Genomic DNA, 18,621 nt, shown 5'->3' with positions numbered 1-18,621 from the left:
AAAGATGACTCAGTGATCTAAAACATAATCATCTAAAAATCTGTAAGTTCATAAAAAATACTTTTAAAAAGTGGTTGCTAAGTAACTGATTCAGTTGACAAAGCGGGGAAAATGAGCCATTTAGCCTCCTTTTCTGTGTGAACTGTATTCCAGAGTCAATGGTTGATGAAGGGAAGTTCTTATACACAAATGCTGAAATTTCAGCATGCTCAGAATCACTTAGAGGGCCTGTTAATACGCAGATAACTGGTTCCTACTGACAAAGTTTCTGGGACAGGACCCAAGAATTTGCATTTTCAACAAATACTCACATGATACTGATTCTGCAGAGGCCCATGTTTTTGAGAACCACTGTTAGAAAAGAACTCTGGATAATAAACACAGAAAGAATGAAATAATTAAAAATTCATAGTTTTGTAACTCCTGATAAAGAGTCTAACCCACCACCATCACAAGCTGCTAAAACCACGTGGTGAAAGGAGATGGTGCATGTGTGTGCGCGCCCAGTCACGTTTGAGCTCTGCGGTCCCAAGGACTATAGCCTGCCAGTCTCCTCTGTCCATGGGAAGAATACTGGAGTGGGCTACCATTTCTTCCTCCAGGGGATCCTTCCGACCCAGGGATTGAGTCCACATCTCCTGAGTCTCCTACACTGGCAGGTGGATTCTTTACCACTGCCCCATCTGGGAAGCCTTTGAAAGGTGACAGGGGACTTTTTAACAGAGTCACAATGACAACAACTAAATCCACTGAACAATCTCACTTTTAAAAAGAAAACAAACTTGACATTAGAGATCTCTTAATGTGATGCAGCAAGAAGTGCATAAAATAGGCAAGAAAGTATTCTTTGAGAATGACACCATAGGGATTGAATCAGTCAAATGCCTAAGGAGGGAAATTATATAGTGCATCTGATAATCTCAACAAATAAACTGCATGAAAAAATGTGTGTGTGGGAGACACAAATTTAAGAGACCTATTAACCAAATGTCATAAATGGACCTTGTTGGATTCTGTTCTGAACATTAACTACAAAGAGACATTTTTTTAGGGAATCTAGGATACTGAACATGAACTAGTTTCAAAAAAAATTTTTTTAAGTCAACGAAGTTAACTTTGTTAAGTGTGACAGAGCTCTTACAATTATACTAAAAATTTAACATAAAGCTTACTTTATCAATTATAAATATATGTAAATGCTCTGAAGTCTAGGTTTTGCTTTAAAAAAACACAGAAAAAAATATCAGGGTAGGGAAGATTTAGGGAGATGAAATCAGAAAGATAATGTTACATAAATAATGTTGAAGCTGGATGATGGGTTCACTGAAGTTCAAAATCTTACTGTCTCCTACTTCTGTATACAATTTTGTCTATCATAAACAGTTAAAAATCTAAGTTGGAGTGTAAAAAGTGAAATCTCCTTTCATCTCCACCCCCTTATCATGAATGAGCTCATTATTATAGTGTATAGTTTCCACACCATTAACTGTGCCTTTGCAAATACCATATACTCATTCACATGTCCACAGATACCCCATACAGAGGATTTTTTTCTTCAATAAGATCACACTATACATAATGTTTTGCAGTTTTTTCACACTTCAAATATCCAAAGCATTTTTGTCTTCATAAACAGATCTGTCACCAAACTCTTTAGGAGCCTCATTCCTTTTAATAACTACTGAGTTGATGCTTTTAAACTATGGTGTTGGAGAAGACTCTTGAGAGTCCCTTGGACTACAAGAAGATCCAACCAGTCCATCCTAAAGGAGACCAGTCCTGGGTGTTCATTGGAAGGACTGATGCTGAGACTGAAACTCCAATATTTTAGCCACCTGATGGGAAGAACTGACTCATTTGAAAAGACCTGATGCTAGCAAAGATTGAAGGCAGGAGGAGAAAGAGACGACAGATGATAAGATGGTTGGATGGCATGACTGACACAATGGCCATAAGTTTGAGTAGACTCTGGGAGTTGGCGATAGGGAAGCGTGGCGTGCTGCAGTCCATGAGGTCGCAAAGAGTTGGACATGACTGAGTGACTCAACTGTAGTCACATGAGACATATATATGTTGTTTCAAATCTTTAATATCTTTTATCTTTGTAAACCTGAGCAAGTATGTCTACAGGATAGATTCTAACAGGCAGAGGTAATAGGTTAAAAGGTATGTTGTTTAAATTTTGACAGACATTGTCAGGCTGCCCACCAAAGAGGTCAACTGTTTGAATTTCTCCCACATGAAAATGTTCATTTCTCTACATCATCAAGATACTACTACTAATATTTAAGATCTCTGCCAATCTCCCCAGAGTAAAATGATTGTGTTTTCATTTGTAATTCCCTATATACTAATAAAACTGATTTATTTATTTTCCTTCTTTTGTAAATTGCCTATTCACATCACATTCCTCATTTTTCTACTGAGCTTTTTCTTATCAAAACTCACAAGAGCATTTTATATGTTATAAATATTAGCTTTTTCCTATTTTAGGTAGTACAAATATTTTCTCTGAACCTGTTGCTTAAAACCAAAACTTGGTATTTTCTGCATTTGGGGATTTTATAATTTTATGTGGCCAAATCTATTTATTTCCTATATGACTCATGGCCTATACTTTATTCATGATCCAAAACTAGAAATTATAAATATATATTTTTTCTTATATGACTCTATAGCTGAATCTTTTCAGTGCTGTATCTGTAATTCAACTGAATTAATTGCATAGATGATATTAGTTAGGAATCTAAGAATTACTTGTCAATATCCTCTTTGGCCTTCCCAGGTGATGTTAGTGGTAAAGAACCTGCCTGCCAATGCAGGAGACTGAAGAGATGCAGGTTTAATCCCTGGGTCAGTCAGGAAGTTCCCCTGGAAGAGGGCATGGCAATCTACTCCATATTCTTGCCTCAAGAATCCCCATGAACAGATGCCAGGCTATAGTCATAGGGTCGTAAAGAGTTGGATGTGAATGAAGCAACTCAGTACACAGCATGAAGCAGCTGAGTACACAGCACTTCCTATCTCTTATCCCATGAATTTCAAGCATCTAATTCGCCAAATGCCCACATAAAATAGGTCTCACAAATCTCCACTCTGTGTCTTCCATATATATTATTATTCCTGTACCAATAACATACTCGGCTCATTTCATGTCTTTACAGTCTCCATGGATACCAAGAAGGACATACTATTTCTATTACTGTTTTCCGGTCAAAACTGTCAAAATTCTCAAGACAAAAACTGCCATAGCTCATCCTGCACATTCATATTTTCCAAAGATTTACAGAATTAAGAGTTAAATTTCTCAGACTGCTCTGAACTTACAGATTAATGTGAGGGTAACTGACGTCTTTGCAATCAAATTTACTTAGCAGTTTTACCTACTATTGTATTTTAAAACACATACAATAAAGGCATGCTTTAAAGCAATAAAAAGCACAAGTGCCTGGCATACAGCTACATTAAAATAAACTTGTTAATACTTAACACAACACATAAACCTGAAAATATCCTATTATATCAAAGACAAGAAAACACTGGTGGAAAACACTAGTCTCAGTAACAAATGATGTGTCCTAATTCCAATATAGAGACCAATTTGTAGGAGACTTCAGCTTCTGAGAAGATAGAGCAGACATGTTTTTCTAGTCCTCCTCAAAGTAAAACTACAAATCCTGGACATCATAAATAAATCAAACACAGGAAAAAAAAGAGAAGGTAGACTGGCTAGAGGCCTTGGGAGTTCAACACAAGGTGGGTTCCCAGAGTTTTCATTTTGCCTCAGATATCTCAGATTCAAAGTTGACAAGGCCAGCAACCCAGAAGTCCTAACAGGTGCAAATATAAAAAACCCCAACAAAAGCTTTCTCGCTTTAGTCAAAAGAGTAGGAAAAGGGCAGCCTAAGAAGACAGAAAACTTCTAGAAACTAACCTACCTACTCCAACCAAACACACTACAGAAAGGAAAAGGAAACAGAATCAGTGGCCCCACTCACACCCACAGCAGCAAAGCCTGTAATGTGGAGTGTAACACCTCTCCAGAGTGTTGTCAGAGAAGGCAAAGCAGAGAGCCTGTGCTTCCACCCCACCCAGCAGCAGGGAGGCACCCCTTACCGGGGTGGTGTCACAGAAGGACTAGGGGAAAGCCAGGACCTCCACCATGGTCCAGCACTACTGGGCCCACACATTCACTCCTACACGTCTGTGGGAGCAGGGTGAGTCTCACGGGAAGCTAAAACCCCCACTCACACCCAACAGTAATGGAAAAGACCTCCCTCTCCTGACGGGGTAGTGTCAGAGATACCCGGCTAAAATAGAATTAGATAAGGTCCAAAGTCTCATCAGTCAGTTCAGTTCAGTTACTCAGTCGTGTCCGACTCTGCGACCCCATGAACTGCAGCATGCCAGGCCTCCCTGTCCATCACCAACTCCTGGAGTTCCCTAACACTCAAGTCCATCGAGTTGGTGATGCCATCCAACCATCTCATCCTCTGTCGTCCCCTTCTCCTCCTGCCCCCAATCCTTCCCAGCATCAGTCTTTTCCAATGAGTCAACTCTTCGCATGAGGTGGCCAAAGTACTGGAGTTTCAGCTTTAGAATCAATCCTTCCAATGAACGGGGCTTCCCTGGTGGCTCAGAGGTTAAAGCGTCTGCCTGCAATGTAGAAGACCTGGGTTCGATCCCTGGGTTGGGAAGATTCCTTGGAGTAGGAAATGGGAACGCACTCCGGTATTCTTGCCTGGAGAATCCCATGGACGGAGGATCCTGGTGGGCTGCAGTCCACGGGGTCACTAAGAGTCGGACACGACTGAGTGACTTCACTTTCACTTTCCAATGAACACCCAGAACTTATCTCTTTTAGGATGGACTGGTTGGATCTCCTTGTAGTTCAAGAGTCTTCTCCAACATCACAGTTCAAAAGCATCAATTCTTCGGCACTCAGCTTTCTTCCCAGTCCAACTCTCACATCCATACATGACCACTGGAAAAACCACAGCCTTGTCTAAACGGCTCTTTTATGTATCAAGCAAAAAATCCACCATACCAAACATCAAGATCTCAAACTGAACGAAAAAAAGACAATCAACAGATACCAATACAAAGATGACAGAGACTTGAGAATTGATAAAAATTTTAAGACAGCCATCATATAAATGCTTCAACTAGCATATGCAAATATGCTGAAAATTCAAAATTTCTGGAATAAAGCTGAAGCAGTATTGAGAGAAACTTGCAGCACTAAATGCACAGACTAGAAAAGGTGAACAAGTCTAACGTCAATAATCTAAGCTCTCACCTCAAAAACCTACAATAAGAACAAAATAAAAATAAATTCATAAAACAAGGTAATAAGGAGAAATAAAAAAAAGTAGAAGCAGAAAAAAATGAAAGTGATACACAAAAATAAAGCTGCTTTCCCCACCCTGGTTTTTTGAGATCCAACTGACACAAAGCACTATATCATTTAAGGAGTACAACACAGTGGCTTACATATACCGTGAACTGACTACCACAATTAAGTTAAAATCTGTCATCTCATATAGATGCAATAAAAGAAAAAAAAATTTTTTTAACTTTTTTCCTCCTTCTGATGAGACCTCTTGGGCTTTACTTTCTTAACACTGTCATATATACCATACTAAACTGTTAGTCACGCAGTCGTGTCCAACTCTCTGCCACCCCATGGACTGTAGCCTGCCAGCTCCTCTGTCCATGGAATTCTCCAGGCCAGAATAGCCATTCCCTTCTCCAGGAGATCTTCCAACCCAGGTATCAAACTGGGTCTCCCATTTTGCAGGCAGATGGTTTACCACCTGAGCCACCATACAGCAATGTTAATTACAGTCATCATTTTATACATTCAGTTCACTTCAGTCGCTCTTCCAAAGCTCAAACTTCACCCCAGACCACTCAGTTCAGTTCAGTTCAGTCGCGCAGTCGTGTCCGACTCTTTGCGACCCATGAATTGCAGCATGCCAGGCCTCCCTGTCCGTCACCAACTCCCGGAGTTCACTCAGACTCACGTCCATCAAGTCAGTGATGCCATCCAGCCATCTCATCCTCTGTCGTCCCCTTCTCCTCCTGCCCCGACTCCCTCCCAGCATCAGAGTCATTTCCAATGAGTCAACTCTTTGCATGAGGTGGCCAAAGTCCTGGAGTTTCAGCTGTAGCATCATTCCTTCCAAAAGAAATCCCAGGGCTGATCTCCTTGCAGTCCAAGGGACTCTCAAGAGTCTTCTCCAACACCACAGTTCAAAAGCATCAATTCTTCAGCGCTCAGCTTTCTTCACAGACCAACTCTCACATCCATACATGAGCACTGGAAAAACCATAGCCTTGACTAGACGGACCTTAGTCGGCAAAGTAATATCTCTGCTTTTCAACACACTATCTAGGTTGGTCATAACTTTTCTGACACTGTTATAAAGTCTGACACTGTTTCCACTGTTTCCCCATCTATTTCCCATGAAGTGATAGGACCAGATGCCATGATTTTCGTTTTCTGAATGTTGAGCTTTAAGCCAACTTTTTCAGTCTCCTCTTTCACTTTCATCAAGAGGCTTTTTAGTTCCTCTTCACTTTCTGCCATAAAGGTGGTGTCATCTGCATATCTGAGGTGGTTGATATTTCTCCCAGCAATCTTGATTCCAGCTTGAGCTTCATCCAGCCCGGCATTTTGCATGATGTACGCTGCATATAAGTTAAATGAGCAGGGTGACAATATACAGCCTTTCATAGTGAAATATGTTTTTCAATATATTAGCAATAAATACGTGAACAGTAAAATCAAAAATATAATATCCTTTAAAATTGCTCCAAATAATCGATATATTTAAATGTAAACATAACAAAACACAAGACTTGAGTACTGAAAGCTATTTGACAGTTATAAAAAAAATCAAAAATTATAAATAAATGGAGAAATATACTCTATTCCTGGATTAGAAGTGACATAATTAAGGTGTCAATTCTCCCTAAACTGGATTAATGCAACTCTTATCAAAAACTCTAAGCAAAATAATCTTTATTGATATAGACCAGATTATTCTGAAATCTGTTGAGAAAGGCAAAAGAACCAGAAGAGCTAAAACAATTCTGTAAGGAATCAACGTACCCAATTTCAAGACTTGTCATATAGCTAACAGAGTAATAAAGATCACCTGTGGCACTGGTGAAAGGAGACACACGTGGATCAATGGACTAGGCCAGAGAACCCAGAAACAGAATCACACAAATACGCTCAAGTCCATTTTGACAACGGAGCAAAGCAATTCAATAAAGGAAAGATACTCTGCTTTTTCAACAAATGATACTAGATCATTTAAACCTTGATCTAAATTTTACACCTTATATAAAAATTAACTATTACATGCAAAACTATAAATATTTTCCAACAAACTGTTTGGAAAAACAGGTCTAATAAAACATAATTTATAAAGAAAAATTTGATCAACTAGGATTAAACAGTGGTGTGTTGGGATTGAGGTGGATGTAGCTAAAAGGCAACACGAGGGGTTGCTTGTGGTGATGGGTATGTTCCATATTTTGACTATATCAATATCAATCCCATAGCTGTGATGTTTTGCAGGATCCATAATATCAGATTTTTTTAAAAAAACTAGTTTTCTGTGATGCTACCATTGGCGAAAGCTGGCAGTAGGTAAGCAGGATCTCTCTGTATTATTTCTTAAAACTGACTGTGAATCTATAATTATAGAAAAATAAACACTATTTTTAAAAATGTCATGTTTGGGGGCTAAAAAATCACTACACCAGCACTTCCAGAAGAGGGTGGTTAGAAGAAAATCTAGTGTTCACTCTACATATTTATTTATAGACATTAATATCAATTTCAGTTACTTAACTCCAAAAGAATCTAAAAGCTAGAGTTTTAAAAATGAAAACAATTACTACACTGAATTAGGCAAGATGAGCTAAAATAAAATTGATGTGAAGAACTCATGGTCTCTGTTAATCTGAAAACAGCTCTCACACTTTCTGGTCTCAATCCCATCATGTTCTTATACCCATCAATATGTACCTTATTAAAAATTAAAAGAGGAATTCTTAACATAATCTTTAAAGTTACATGTTAATACAAATAGCATTTGTTTAAAAAATACATTTCTCCCCAAAAATCTTAAGTGAGTCATACTGTTTTACATTTTTGCAAATCTCCACCTCAATAGAATATAGATGGATTCTCCTATCTGTCTCCCTATAGAATATACTACAATACATTGTTTTACTGAAAGCAATGAAAAAAAGCAGACCACACCCAGATAAACTTGGTAAGAGCAAACTGTCTCAACAGTTACAGACAGTTTCGGATATTCTTTGAAACTACACCAAAATACAAAAAGCCATAGTTTTTTAAAAGATTCTAAATTGCAATATGGAATCTAAAACCCTATCAGCGAACTTCTAAAACTCTCTTACATTAAAATACTTTAATCTATCATGCTCTTTGAATGGATCTTTGACTTACATTATCATTTTGTAAATCACAAATTAGTTTCTTGATAAACACTGGTTTACTGAGTTACAAAAGCATTCCAAAAGCTCAACATTTTATTAGGTGATTATTTTTAAAAATTACTTTTGCAAAAGTATCACTACTGATTTCATTGGGAAAGTGTTTAAAAGCTCTGAGGTGTCGGGCTCAAGACGGCACGTGAAATTTTCCAAAATTCTTGTTTTTGTTTGAAAATTGTATAATGGGCAACAAATACTGTCAGTTTTCTTTCTTGAGTAAACAGACTCATTACAGTCATTTTGAGAAAACATCTGGCAAATATCCATGTCTCAATAATCGCCGTTTCTCTCATCAGTCAGTTTTTTCAAATAAAATGATATTCCATGGAAAAAGCAGCTGGTTTAGCTCAGAACGCAATCACACAGGTGTATTTCCTCCAGAATGTGCAGTATACAGAACTTCATGTATACTTCTCATTTTGTTACACAGATTATTTAAAAGACATGTAATCACATCTAATGCGATTCTCTAGTCAAACACTGAGAGCTTTTCCCCTACAATCCAGAAAAAGAGAAGAATGCTCACTTTCACCACTTTTATTCAACATACTACTAGAACTTCTAGGGAGAGCAATCAGGCAAGAAAAAGAAATAAGATCCAAATTAGAAGCAAAGAAGTAAAATTATCTGTGATCATCAATGTTACTTGTTGTAAATAAAACCCTAATGAGTCCACAAAAAACTGTTAGAGCTAATAAATGAATTCAGCAAACGTGCAGCATATAAAGCATTAAAAAATGAACTGCATTTCTATAAACTAACAATGAACAATAGAAAAAATAAACTAAGAATTCTATTTATAATTTTATCAAAAAGAATAAAATATTTAGGAATAAATTTAACCAAACAGGTATAAGACTTGTATACTGAAAACCATAACAAGAAATAAAAGATACAAATAAATTGGAATATATCTCATTTTCATGGACTGGAAGATTTAATACTACTAAGATAACCATATTCAAATTAACCTACAAATTAAATGGAATCCCTGTCAAAATGCCAAACCCATCCTAAAATTCAGATAGATTTCCAACTGATCCTAAATAGCCAAAAGAATCTTAAAAAGAAAATTAAAGTTAAAAGACTATTTGCTGATTTCAGTACTTAAGAGAAAACAACAGTAATCAGAATAGTATAGTATAGGCATAAGGACAGATGTACAGACCAACAGGATAGAATAAAGAGCCCACAAACAAACACCTGCATACATAGTCTTCACTGGTTATTATGGAAAGGAAAATTAAACCACAGATACTACTCCATAATCATTAGAATGTCTTTTCTCGAAACAAACCAAAAAACAACAACAACAACAGAAAACACTGTGTACTGAAGAAGATGTGCAGAAACTGGAGTCCTGGCGCACTGCAAGGGGCAACATAAGACGGCGCAGTCAGTGCGGAAACCAGTGCAGCTGTTCCTCACAAAACCAGACACGGAATTACCACAGGATTTTCCAGCTTCACTTCCGGGCACACACTCAGAAGAACTGAAGAAGGCACTCAAACACAGATATTTGTACAATCTTGTTCATACCAGTGTTGCTCACAACAGCCAAAAAGTGGAAGCAACTCTACTGTCATCAACAGATGATTAACTAAAATCTGGTATATAGATACAAGACTATTATTTAGCTCTTAAAAAGGGAAAAACGTCTGACACATGCTACAGCATGGATGAACCTGGAAAATTATGTTAAGTTAAATAAACCACTCCCAAAAGAATAAATTCCATGATTTCACTTAAACGAGCCAACCCAGAGTGGCCAAATTCATACTCACAGAAGTATGGGTGGTTGCCAGGGGTGGGAGAGAATAGGGAATTACTGTTTAATGGGAATGGAGTTTCAGCTTGGGAAAATGAAAAAAGTTCTGGAGGAGGATGGTGATGACAGTTGCAAATCAGTGCGAATTGACTTAACTGTACACTTAAAAAATGGTTAAAATGGTAAATTAACATTATGTATATTTTACTAAAATAAAGAGGGAAAAAAGGTTAAAGTGTTAAATTTTATGTTTCATATGTTTTACCATAATTGAAAAAGCCCACGCACACACACAGACACACACACACACGGGTTAAGATTTAACAAAATCAGTAAGCTGAGCTACTGTGATCAGCAGTCAGGAAAGTGACTTTTTTTAGCTGTGAACATGCAGTTTGAAAAATACAATGATTACTGGTACAGTCTGGTGCCTCCGCCTTGATTAATTATTAGGCACTACCAGTTTTCACCCACCTTTCCTTTTACGCCATCAAAGAACATACCAACACAGCAAAAAGAGCTGTGAGAGAGAGAATATCTTGGTAGTATTTGAAAAATAATTTTTACCTTGTCTCATATGCTTCCTAAAAGGGTTTTGGTGATCCACCAAAGGGGATCTAGCGACCACATTTTCAGAACCACTTCTCTAAGAATGGATAAATATGGGAAGAGCAGAACAATATGACAGACTGAAAAAGCTAGAAATTCTCCCAAGTCTTCCTCAAACAGGTCAGTGTTTGTAACTGGAGTTCATTATTGGCCTTAACACATCAGAAGTTCCTAAAAATCTTATGATGGGCACACAATGTATACAAAATGCAGTTTGTGAAGACAACATAAAGACATACAAAAAGGTGTTAAATCATCTTTTTAAATTTTTTAAATCTTTTTTATTACTTTTTATTTTATTTTGGCCACACTGTGCAGCTTGTGGGATCTTAGTTCCCCAATCAGGGATCAAACTTGGACCTTCAACAATTAAAGTTCAGTCTTAACCACTAGACTGCTGGGGAATTCCCTGTATCTTTTCTGAGTTGAGAGGAAATTCATATAAGTTTAAATTAACAATGTTAAAGTATATATATAACCCAGGGACATTTATCATACAGTTGTGCGGCCATCACCTATATCTAATTCCAAAACACTTTTGTCACTCTCAAAGACAACCTCATACCCATTCAAGTCATTCATTTCCCATTCCTCTTCTCTCCGAGTCTCTGGCAATGCCTTTCTCTCTTTGTGGATTCATCTATTCTGGATATTTCATATAAATTTCACTTCACATGTTTTTGAGGTTCACCCACACTGCACATGAATCAGCATTTCATTCCTTTTCATGGCAGAATACTGTTTCTTGGCATGGATATACCACATGAATCTACTCATGCACTGATGGACAGTCAGGCTGTTTTCACCTTTTGGGTATTGTGAATTGTACCGCTGTGAGTATTCTTGTAAAGTATTCGTCTGAAAACCTGCTTTCAATTCTACTGAATACATACCTAGACGTAAAATTACCTCAAGAGTGCTAGTAAAAGAGGTGGACAGGACTTCCCTGGTGGTCCACTGGTTAAGAATTCACCTTCCAATGCAGGGGCATGGGTTTGATTCCTGGTGGGGGACCTAAAATCCCACACGGCGTGAGGCAACTAAGGCCCACGCACCATAACAAACAGGCCTGTGGGCTCTAGAGCCCTTCCATCGTAACCAGAGAGAAGCCCAGCCCTGCAACAGAAGATTCTGTATGCCACTACTAAGACTCGATGAAGACAAATAAATAAATATTAACAACAACAAAAAAAGTTGAGGAGTTAGGCAGTAGGGTGGGATAGGACACACACAAAAATACTGCTAGAACAGTAATAAAAAAAGTTGCAGGTGGGGCATGTATGAAGAAAGGCGTCAAGACAACCTTTAAGTTCTGAGTTTAGGCAACTAGTAGACAGTAATTCCTTTCACTAAAATACGAAATATAGGAAGAGTAACAGGGAAGCGGGACAAGAGCGGGGAAAAGACGATAAACTGTTGTTTTGTACATGCTTGATGTGCTCAAGAAATACCATTCAGTGGCATTTAGACTGCTAAAAAAGAAAAAAAAATTACTGAATCATCAGCACAGTGATGGCAGGAAACATATTTTAAGGCATCAATTATAAATATATAAAGTGAAATTATTCTTAATCATTAAAAGCTTTCTACATGCTATAGCATATTAACTGTATTTTTAAAAATTCTAAAACAATTGCTGCTGTTGTTCAGTCACCAAGTTAAGTCCAATTCTTTGTGATCCCATGGACTGCAGCACGCCAGGCTCCTTTGTCCTCCATCACGTCCCAGAGTTTGCTCAGATTCATATCCATTAAGACAGTGATGCTATCTAACCATCTCATCCTCTGCTCCATGCTTCTCTTTTTGCCTTCAGTCTTTCCCAGCATCAGGGTCTTTTCCAATGAGTTGGGTCTTCAAAACAGGTGGCCAAAGTATGGGAGCTTCAGCTTCAGTCCTTTCAATGAATATTCAGTGTTGATTTCCTTTAGGATTGACTGGTTTGATCTCCTTGATGTCTGTGGAATTCTCAAGAATTTTCTCCAGCACCACAATTTGAAAGCATCAATTTTTTGGCATTCAGCCTTCTTTATGGTTCAACTCTCACATCTGTACATAAGACTACTGGAAAAACCATAGCTTTGACTATACTAACCTTTATTGGCAAAGTATTATCTCTGCTTTTTAATACACTGTCTAGGTTTCTTATAGCTTTTCTTCCAAGGAGTAAGCGTCTTTTACTTTTGTGGCTGCAGTCACCATCTGCACTGATTTTGGAACTCAAGAAAATAAAATCTGCCACTGTTTCCACTTTTTTCCCATCTATTTGCCATGAAGTGATGGGACTGGATGCCATGATCTTAGTTTTCTGAATGCTGAGCTTTAAACCAGCCTTTTCACTCTCCTCTTTCACTTTCACCAAGAAGCTCTTTAGTTTCTCTTCACTTCTGCCATTAAGGGTGGTGGTATGTGCATATCTGAGGTTACTGATATTTCTCCCCACAATCCTGATTCCAGCTTGTGCTTCATCCACCCTGGCATTTCACATGATGTACTCTGCATATAAATTAAATGAGCAGGGTGACAATAAACAGCCTTGATGTACTCCTTTCTCAATTTTGAACCAGTCCCTTGTTTCACGTCTGGTTCTAATTGTTGCCTCTTGACCTGCATACAGGTTTCTCGGGAGGCAAGTAAGGTGATCTGGCATTTCCATCTCTTTAGGAATTTTCCACAGTTTGTTGTGATCCACACAGTCAAAAGCTTTACTGTAATCAATGAAGCAGAAATAGATGTTTTTCTGGAATTCTCTTGCTTTTTCTATGATCCAAAGGATGTTGGCAATTTGATCTCTGGTTCCCCTGCCTTTTCTAAATTCAGCTTGTACATCTGAAGGTCTTAGTTTACATACTGTTGAAGCCTAGCTGGAAGGACTTTGAGCTTTACCTTGCCAGCATGTGAAATGAGTGCAATTGTATGGTAGCTTGAACATTCTTTGGTATAGCCCTTCTCAGAATCAGAATGAAAACCTGACACTTTCTAGTCCTGTGATCACGGCTGGGCTTTCCAAATTTGCTGGCATACTGAGTGCAACACTTTCACAGCATTATTTTTCAGGATTTGAAATAGCTCAGCTAGAATTCCAACACCTCCACTGGCTTTGTTCTTAGTAACAACAGACTGGTTCCAAATAGGAAAAGGATTATGTCAAGGCTGTATACTGTCACCCTGCTTATTTAACTTATATGCGGAGTACATCGTGAGAAATGCTGGGCCGGGAGAAACATCAATAACCTCAGATATGCAGATGACACCACCCTTATGGCAGAAAGTGAAGAGGAACTAAAAAGCCTCAAGATGAAAGTGAAGAGCAGAGTGAAAAGGTTGGCTTAAAGCTCAACATTCAGAAAACAAAGATCATGGCATCTGGTCCCATCACTTCATGGGAAATAGATGGGGAAACAGTGGAAACAGTGGCTGACTTTATTTTGGGGAGCTCCAAAATCACTGCAGATGGTAAGCAGCCATGAAATTAAAAGATGCTTACTCCTTGGAAGAAAAGTTATGACCAACCTAGAGAGCATATTCAAAAGCAGAGACATTACTTTGCCAACAAAGGTCCTTCCAGTCAAGGCTATGGTTTTTCCAGTAGTCATGTATGGATGTGAGAGTTGGACTGTGAAGAAAGCTGAGCGCCAATGAATTGATGCTTTTTAACTGTGATGTTGGAGAAGACTCTTGAGAGTCCCTTGGACTGCAAGGAGATCCAACCAGTCCATTCTGAAGGAGATCAGCCCTGGGATTTCTTTGGAAGGAATGATGCTAAAGCTGCAACTCCAGTCCTTTGGCCACCTCATGCAAAGAGTTGACTCACTGGAAAAGACCCTGATCCTGGGAGGGATTGGGGGCAGGAGGAGAAGGGGACGACCGAGGATGAGATGGCTGGATGGCATCACCAACTCGATGGACGTAAGTTTGAGTGAACTCTGGGAGTTGGTGATGGACAGGGAGGCCTGGCATGCTGTGATTCATGGGGTCGCGTAGAGTCGGACACGACTGGGCGACTGAACTGAACTGAACTGAATGCTTATAGGGTAGGTAATTGTATCTCAATAGAGCTCTAATTATTTTGGTAATTATATCTCAACAGAGCTGTTACAAAACAAGAAAATGCTCACTTCTGTTTTTGGTTACACTGTGTTGTATGTATCAAGGATATAGCTACTTTGTTCTTCTTAGGGGCCCTGGGGTACATATCTCCAAAAAGAAATTATCTTTCTTTCAGGGAGACAAAGATAAGCAGACAAGCAGGGGAAACCGTCATAACTGCATTTGACATAGCATTTCACCTACTGGTTCTTACATTTTCATCAGTACTTTTCCCTACCAATGTCATTTAACCACTTCAAGAAACTAAAAAATGCGAAGCTTAATACAAAATGTTCAACTAATTTTCCTTAGTTTATTTCTTGACATTCCAAATTTGATCAATCCTTTGTAAAATACTTATTCTGCAGAGATAATGTGAGGATTCAAGATATCACAATAAGATGTCTAAAATAATGCCTGGTTCTCAGTAAATTACTGTCATCATCATTATACTAAAGAAAACAAAGGATCCTAAAGTTGATAAGCAAAACTGCAGAGAACGGGGAGGACATAAAGGTTATGTGTGCCCTACAAAGGCACAATCATGTCACGGAAAGGAAACACTTGGCAGAAAATCCCACATCACACTGAAAAATGCAGCAGCGTGATCACCTCCACAATTACCATCATTTCTATCTTCACCATCAACACCCAACACTTCTCTCCCCTAAAGCATCTATTTACATGCCTTTAATTTTTTCTATTTATGGAATATTTAAACCTATGAAAACATTCCCAAACTCAGCTAACAGAGAATCTTATCATTTTCAATACATGTTTCAAATATATGTACTATGTGCTACACAGATCTGTTTTCATTTCCTCTCTCCCACTATCTTGGCCTATGGGGTCAAGCATGTTTTCAGACTTTCACTACATGGCATAATGGTCTGCACCTTGCTTTCTTAGCTCAACATTTTCCTTGTTTGTTGTTTTTTAATTCAGTCATGTTGTTTCATGTAGATCTAGTTAATTCATGAAAACTGTATTATATTAATATTGTATGAATGTAAAAACACAGTTGTCCATACTCTAATGAGATGTCTACACTGTTTATCTATTTTTATTAACAGGCTACAATAATTTCTTGAGTTTCCAGGATATAGTCATAGAACTAGTAGGTCAAAGGACATATGCCTTCAACTTCATTAGAGGTTACTAAGTTCATCTCCTTTTTCACAACTAGCAGCAGTATAAGAGAGTTCTTGTTTCCTGTCCTCCTCACCAATCCTTGGCACTGTCATACATTTTGCAGGGCCATTCTCCCTCCGTTTGCAGGATCTTAAGTTCCCTGACTAGGGATCAAACTCAGTACTCTCCCCACTTCCCGCAGTGAAAGCTTTGGGGCCTAACCACTGGATCATCAGGGAATTCTCTGTCATACTTTTAAACTTTGCAAACCAAACGGTCTAATGCAGTACTTCATTGATTTATGTCTTCTTGATTAGTAAGATGAGTATCGTTTACTGGTCTTTCACGATTCTGCTTATGTGAAATGCCTTTAACAGTAATGGCCACTTTTCTACTGATCTGTGGTAGTTCTTAAGAATAGTCTGGGTAACAATCCTTTTGCTCTTTCTCCCTCCCCTCCAACATAAACAATATAAAACTGTTGCTGATTTTCATATCTAATAAGGTAGATAAGCAAAGATAATTCCTGCCTTCTCAAAGTTCATAGCTATTTTCCAGACATTTATGTCTGTGTTTCTCAAACCTTTTTGGCCACTCACAAGTGAATTTCTCCATGAGGGCCAATAAACACACACTTAACATATGAAGTGAAAAACAGGACTCTACATCAGTTTTTTCTAAGTAATTAACAACAAGCAAATACACAAGAAAATCACAGCTTGTCTCCTTTCTATATAAATAATTTGGATAGGGTATTAATACAACATATGGCTTTCGTATGGATCAGTACACAAGCATTTATTTGATTAATAACTGTTAGCTAAAATGCTTAATTCATAATATCAGGTACATCCGGATGCCTGAAACAATAATTAAAGAGTCTACTCTCTTTATCCAATAAATTAAGGTATAAATCCAGACTAAGCAGATCAAATATTTTAATTTTCAGTCGCACCATCATACAGTCGGTTCTCCTGGAAAAATTTGCTCTGCAGTAATGAAATGATTCTTCTAGATATTTTAGTGACAGCAGATTTCAGCTGGAAAAAAGTTAACTTCACTTACAGAAGCACTATCGAATGCTTTGTAAAATAAAGACACTACCCTAAAGACGTGTAATAATAGACCAAGAAAGTACCTTAGATCACTTAACTAATACATTTTCAGGTGAGCCACGTGCAATCCAGAAATTAAGAAATCTCCCTAATCCAGGTCCTCCTAGAATCTACAGTCCTCTAAAATCCACAAATTCAGGATTCTTTCCATTACATCATGCATCTTATTTTAGACTCCCCCAGTCTAAAAACTGATTCCTGTCTTGATTTTACAAGATAGTTTTGTGTTATAGAAATAAAATCATCTCCCAACCCCATAACAATCTTTTACTTTCCATACTTCCCAATTTTGCCCTTCCCCCTATCCTCCATTAGACTGTACACAATGAAAAAAAAAAAAAACCTGACTGCTAAATTTCTGAGTGTAATTAGTAGTGGAGTCCTGAGCCCCTGGCTACTGTTTCCACGTTAAACATAGCACTAATCCTTTATATCTTATCCAACAACACCTACTAAACATCGCTTCGCAGGAAGCGCGGTGCACGCCGCTCCTCCTCGCCGGCAGCCCACCGACGCCAGGGAGCCCGGGGCGCCGGGTAGGGGCGGTGCAGGGCACCCGGGGGCTGGGGTCGCTGGGGGAGTGGGGATCCCAAGGAGCGCGGGGAGGGGGGTCCCGGAGGCGCCAGGGAAAAGGCCGGGGGGCGAGGAGCGGCCGACTCACCTTTCCGCAGCTCCCGCTCCCACACGGTGACGATGGGTCGCGAGTGCTTGCGATGGTGGATGAGCCACAGGGACAAGGTCTGCACGCTCTGCTGCGAGTTGCTCAACTCCGACAGCTTCTTCTCCAGCGCCGCCTCGGAGAAAGCGGACATCCCTCCGGCACCGCGTTTGCGCCGTCCCACGCGGTGGGGCTGAGCGGAGGAGACTTTCGCCGCCCCCGCCGCGGCCTCGCCCCCTCACCCCACCCTTCCCCACGCCCTCACCACCACTGCCGCCACATCCAACACCGGCCGCAAACCAGCAAGATGGCGTCCAGCCGGCAGTGACGTCACGGCTGGCCGATGCCCCGCCCCCCGACCAGGCGCGGCCGAGAGGCGGGAACTCCTAGCGGAAGAGGCGGGACCGAGGCTAGTGCTGAAGAGGCGGGACCGAGGCTAGTGCTGAAGAGGCGGGGCGGGTCTGGGCGGGAGGCGGGGCGGGCCTGGGCGGGAGGCGGGGCGGGCCTGGGCGGGAGGCGGGGCGGGCCTGGGCGGGAGGCGGGGCGGGCCTGGGCGGGAGGCGGGGCGGGCCTGGGCGGGAGGCGGGGCGGGCCTGGGCGGGAGGCGGGGCGGGTCTGGGCGGGAGGCGGGGCGGGGTTGGCCAAGCTCCTAGGAGAAGGTCTGTTTCCCAAGCGGTAGTTAAAATCTACATAGGTATTTAAATTTAGTACAGCCA

General features: G+C 39.7%; 1 protein-coding gene across 2 annotated transcripts in view; it reads right to left on the bottom strand.

The window, feature by feature from the left end:
* The window catches only part of RPRD1A (regulation of nuclear pre-mRNA domain containing 1A), a 68,059-nt gene extending 49,845 nt beyond the window's left edge, over positions 1–18,214 (bottom strand). For both annotated transcript variants that reach the window (XM_004020428.6, XM_012103338.5), the window contains exon 1: positions 17,909–18,214. In XM_004020428.6, the coding sequence (XP_004020477.1) occupies positions 17,909–18,059 (151 nt within the window). In that variant the 5' untranslated portion in view covers positions 18,060–18,214. The remainder of the gene's footprint in view (positions 1–17,908) is intronic.
* Between the last annotated feature and the right edge of the window lie 407 nt (positions 18,215–18,621).

Source organism: Ovis aries, chromosome 23 (assembly GCF_016772045.2).
Source record: "Ovis aries strain OAR_USU_Benz2616 breed Rambouillet chromosome 23, ARS-UI_Ramb_v3.0, whole genome shotgun sequence".
In the NCBI taxonomy this organism is placed as follows: Eukaryota; Metazoa; Chordata; class Mammalia; order Artiodactyla; family Bovidae; genus Ovis; species Ovis aries.
The sequence above is the reverse complement of the archived record's forward strand: the minus strand, read 5'-3'. Positions and strand labels throughout refer to the sequence as shown.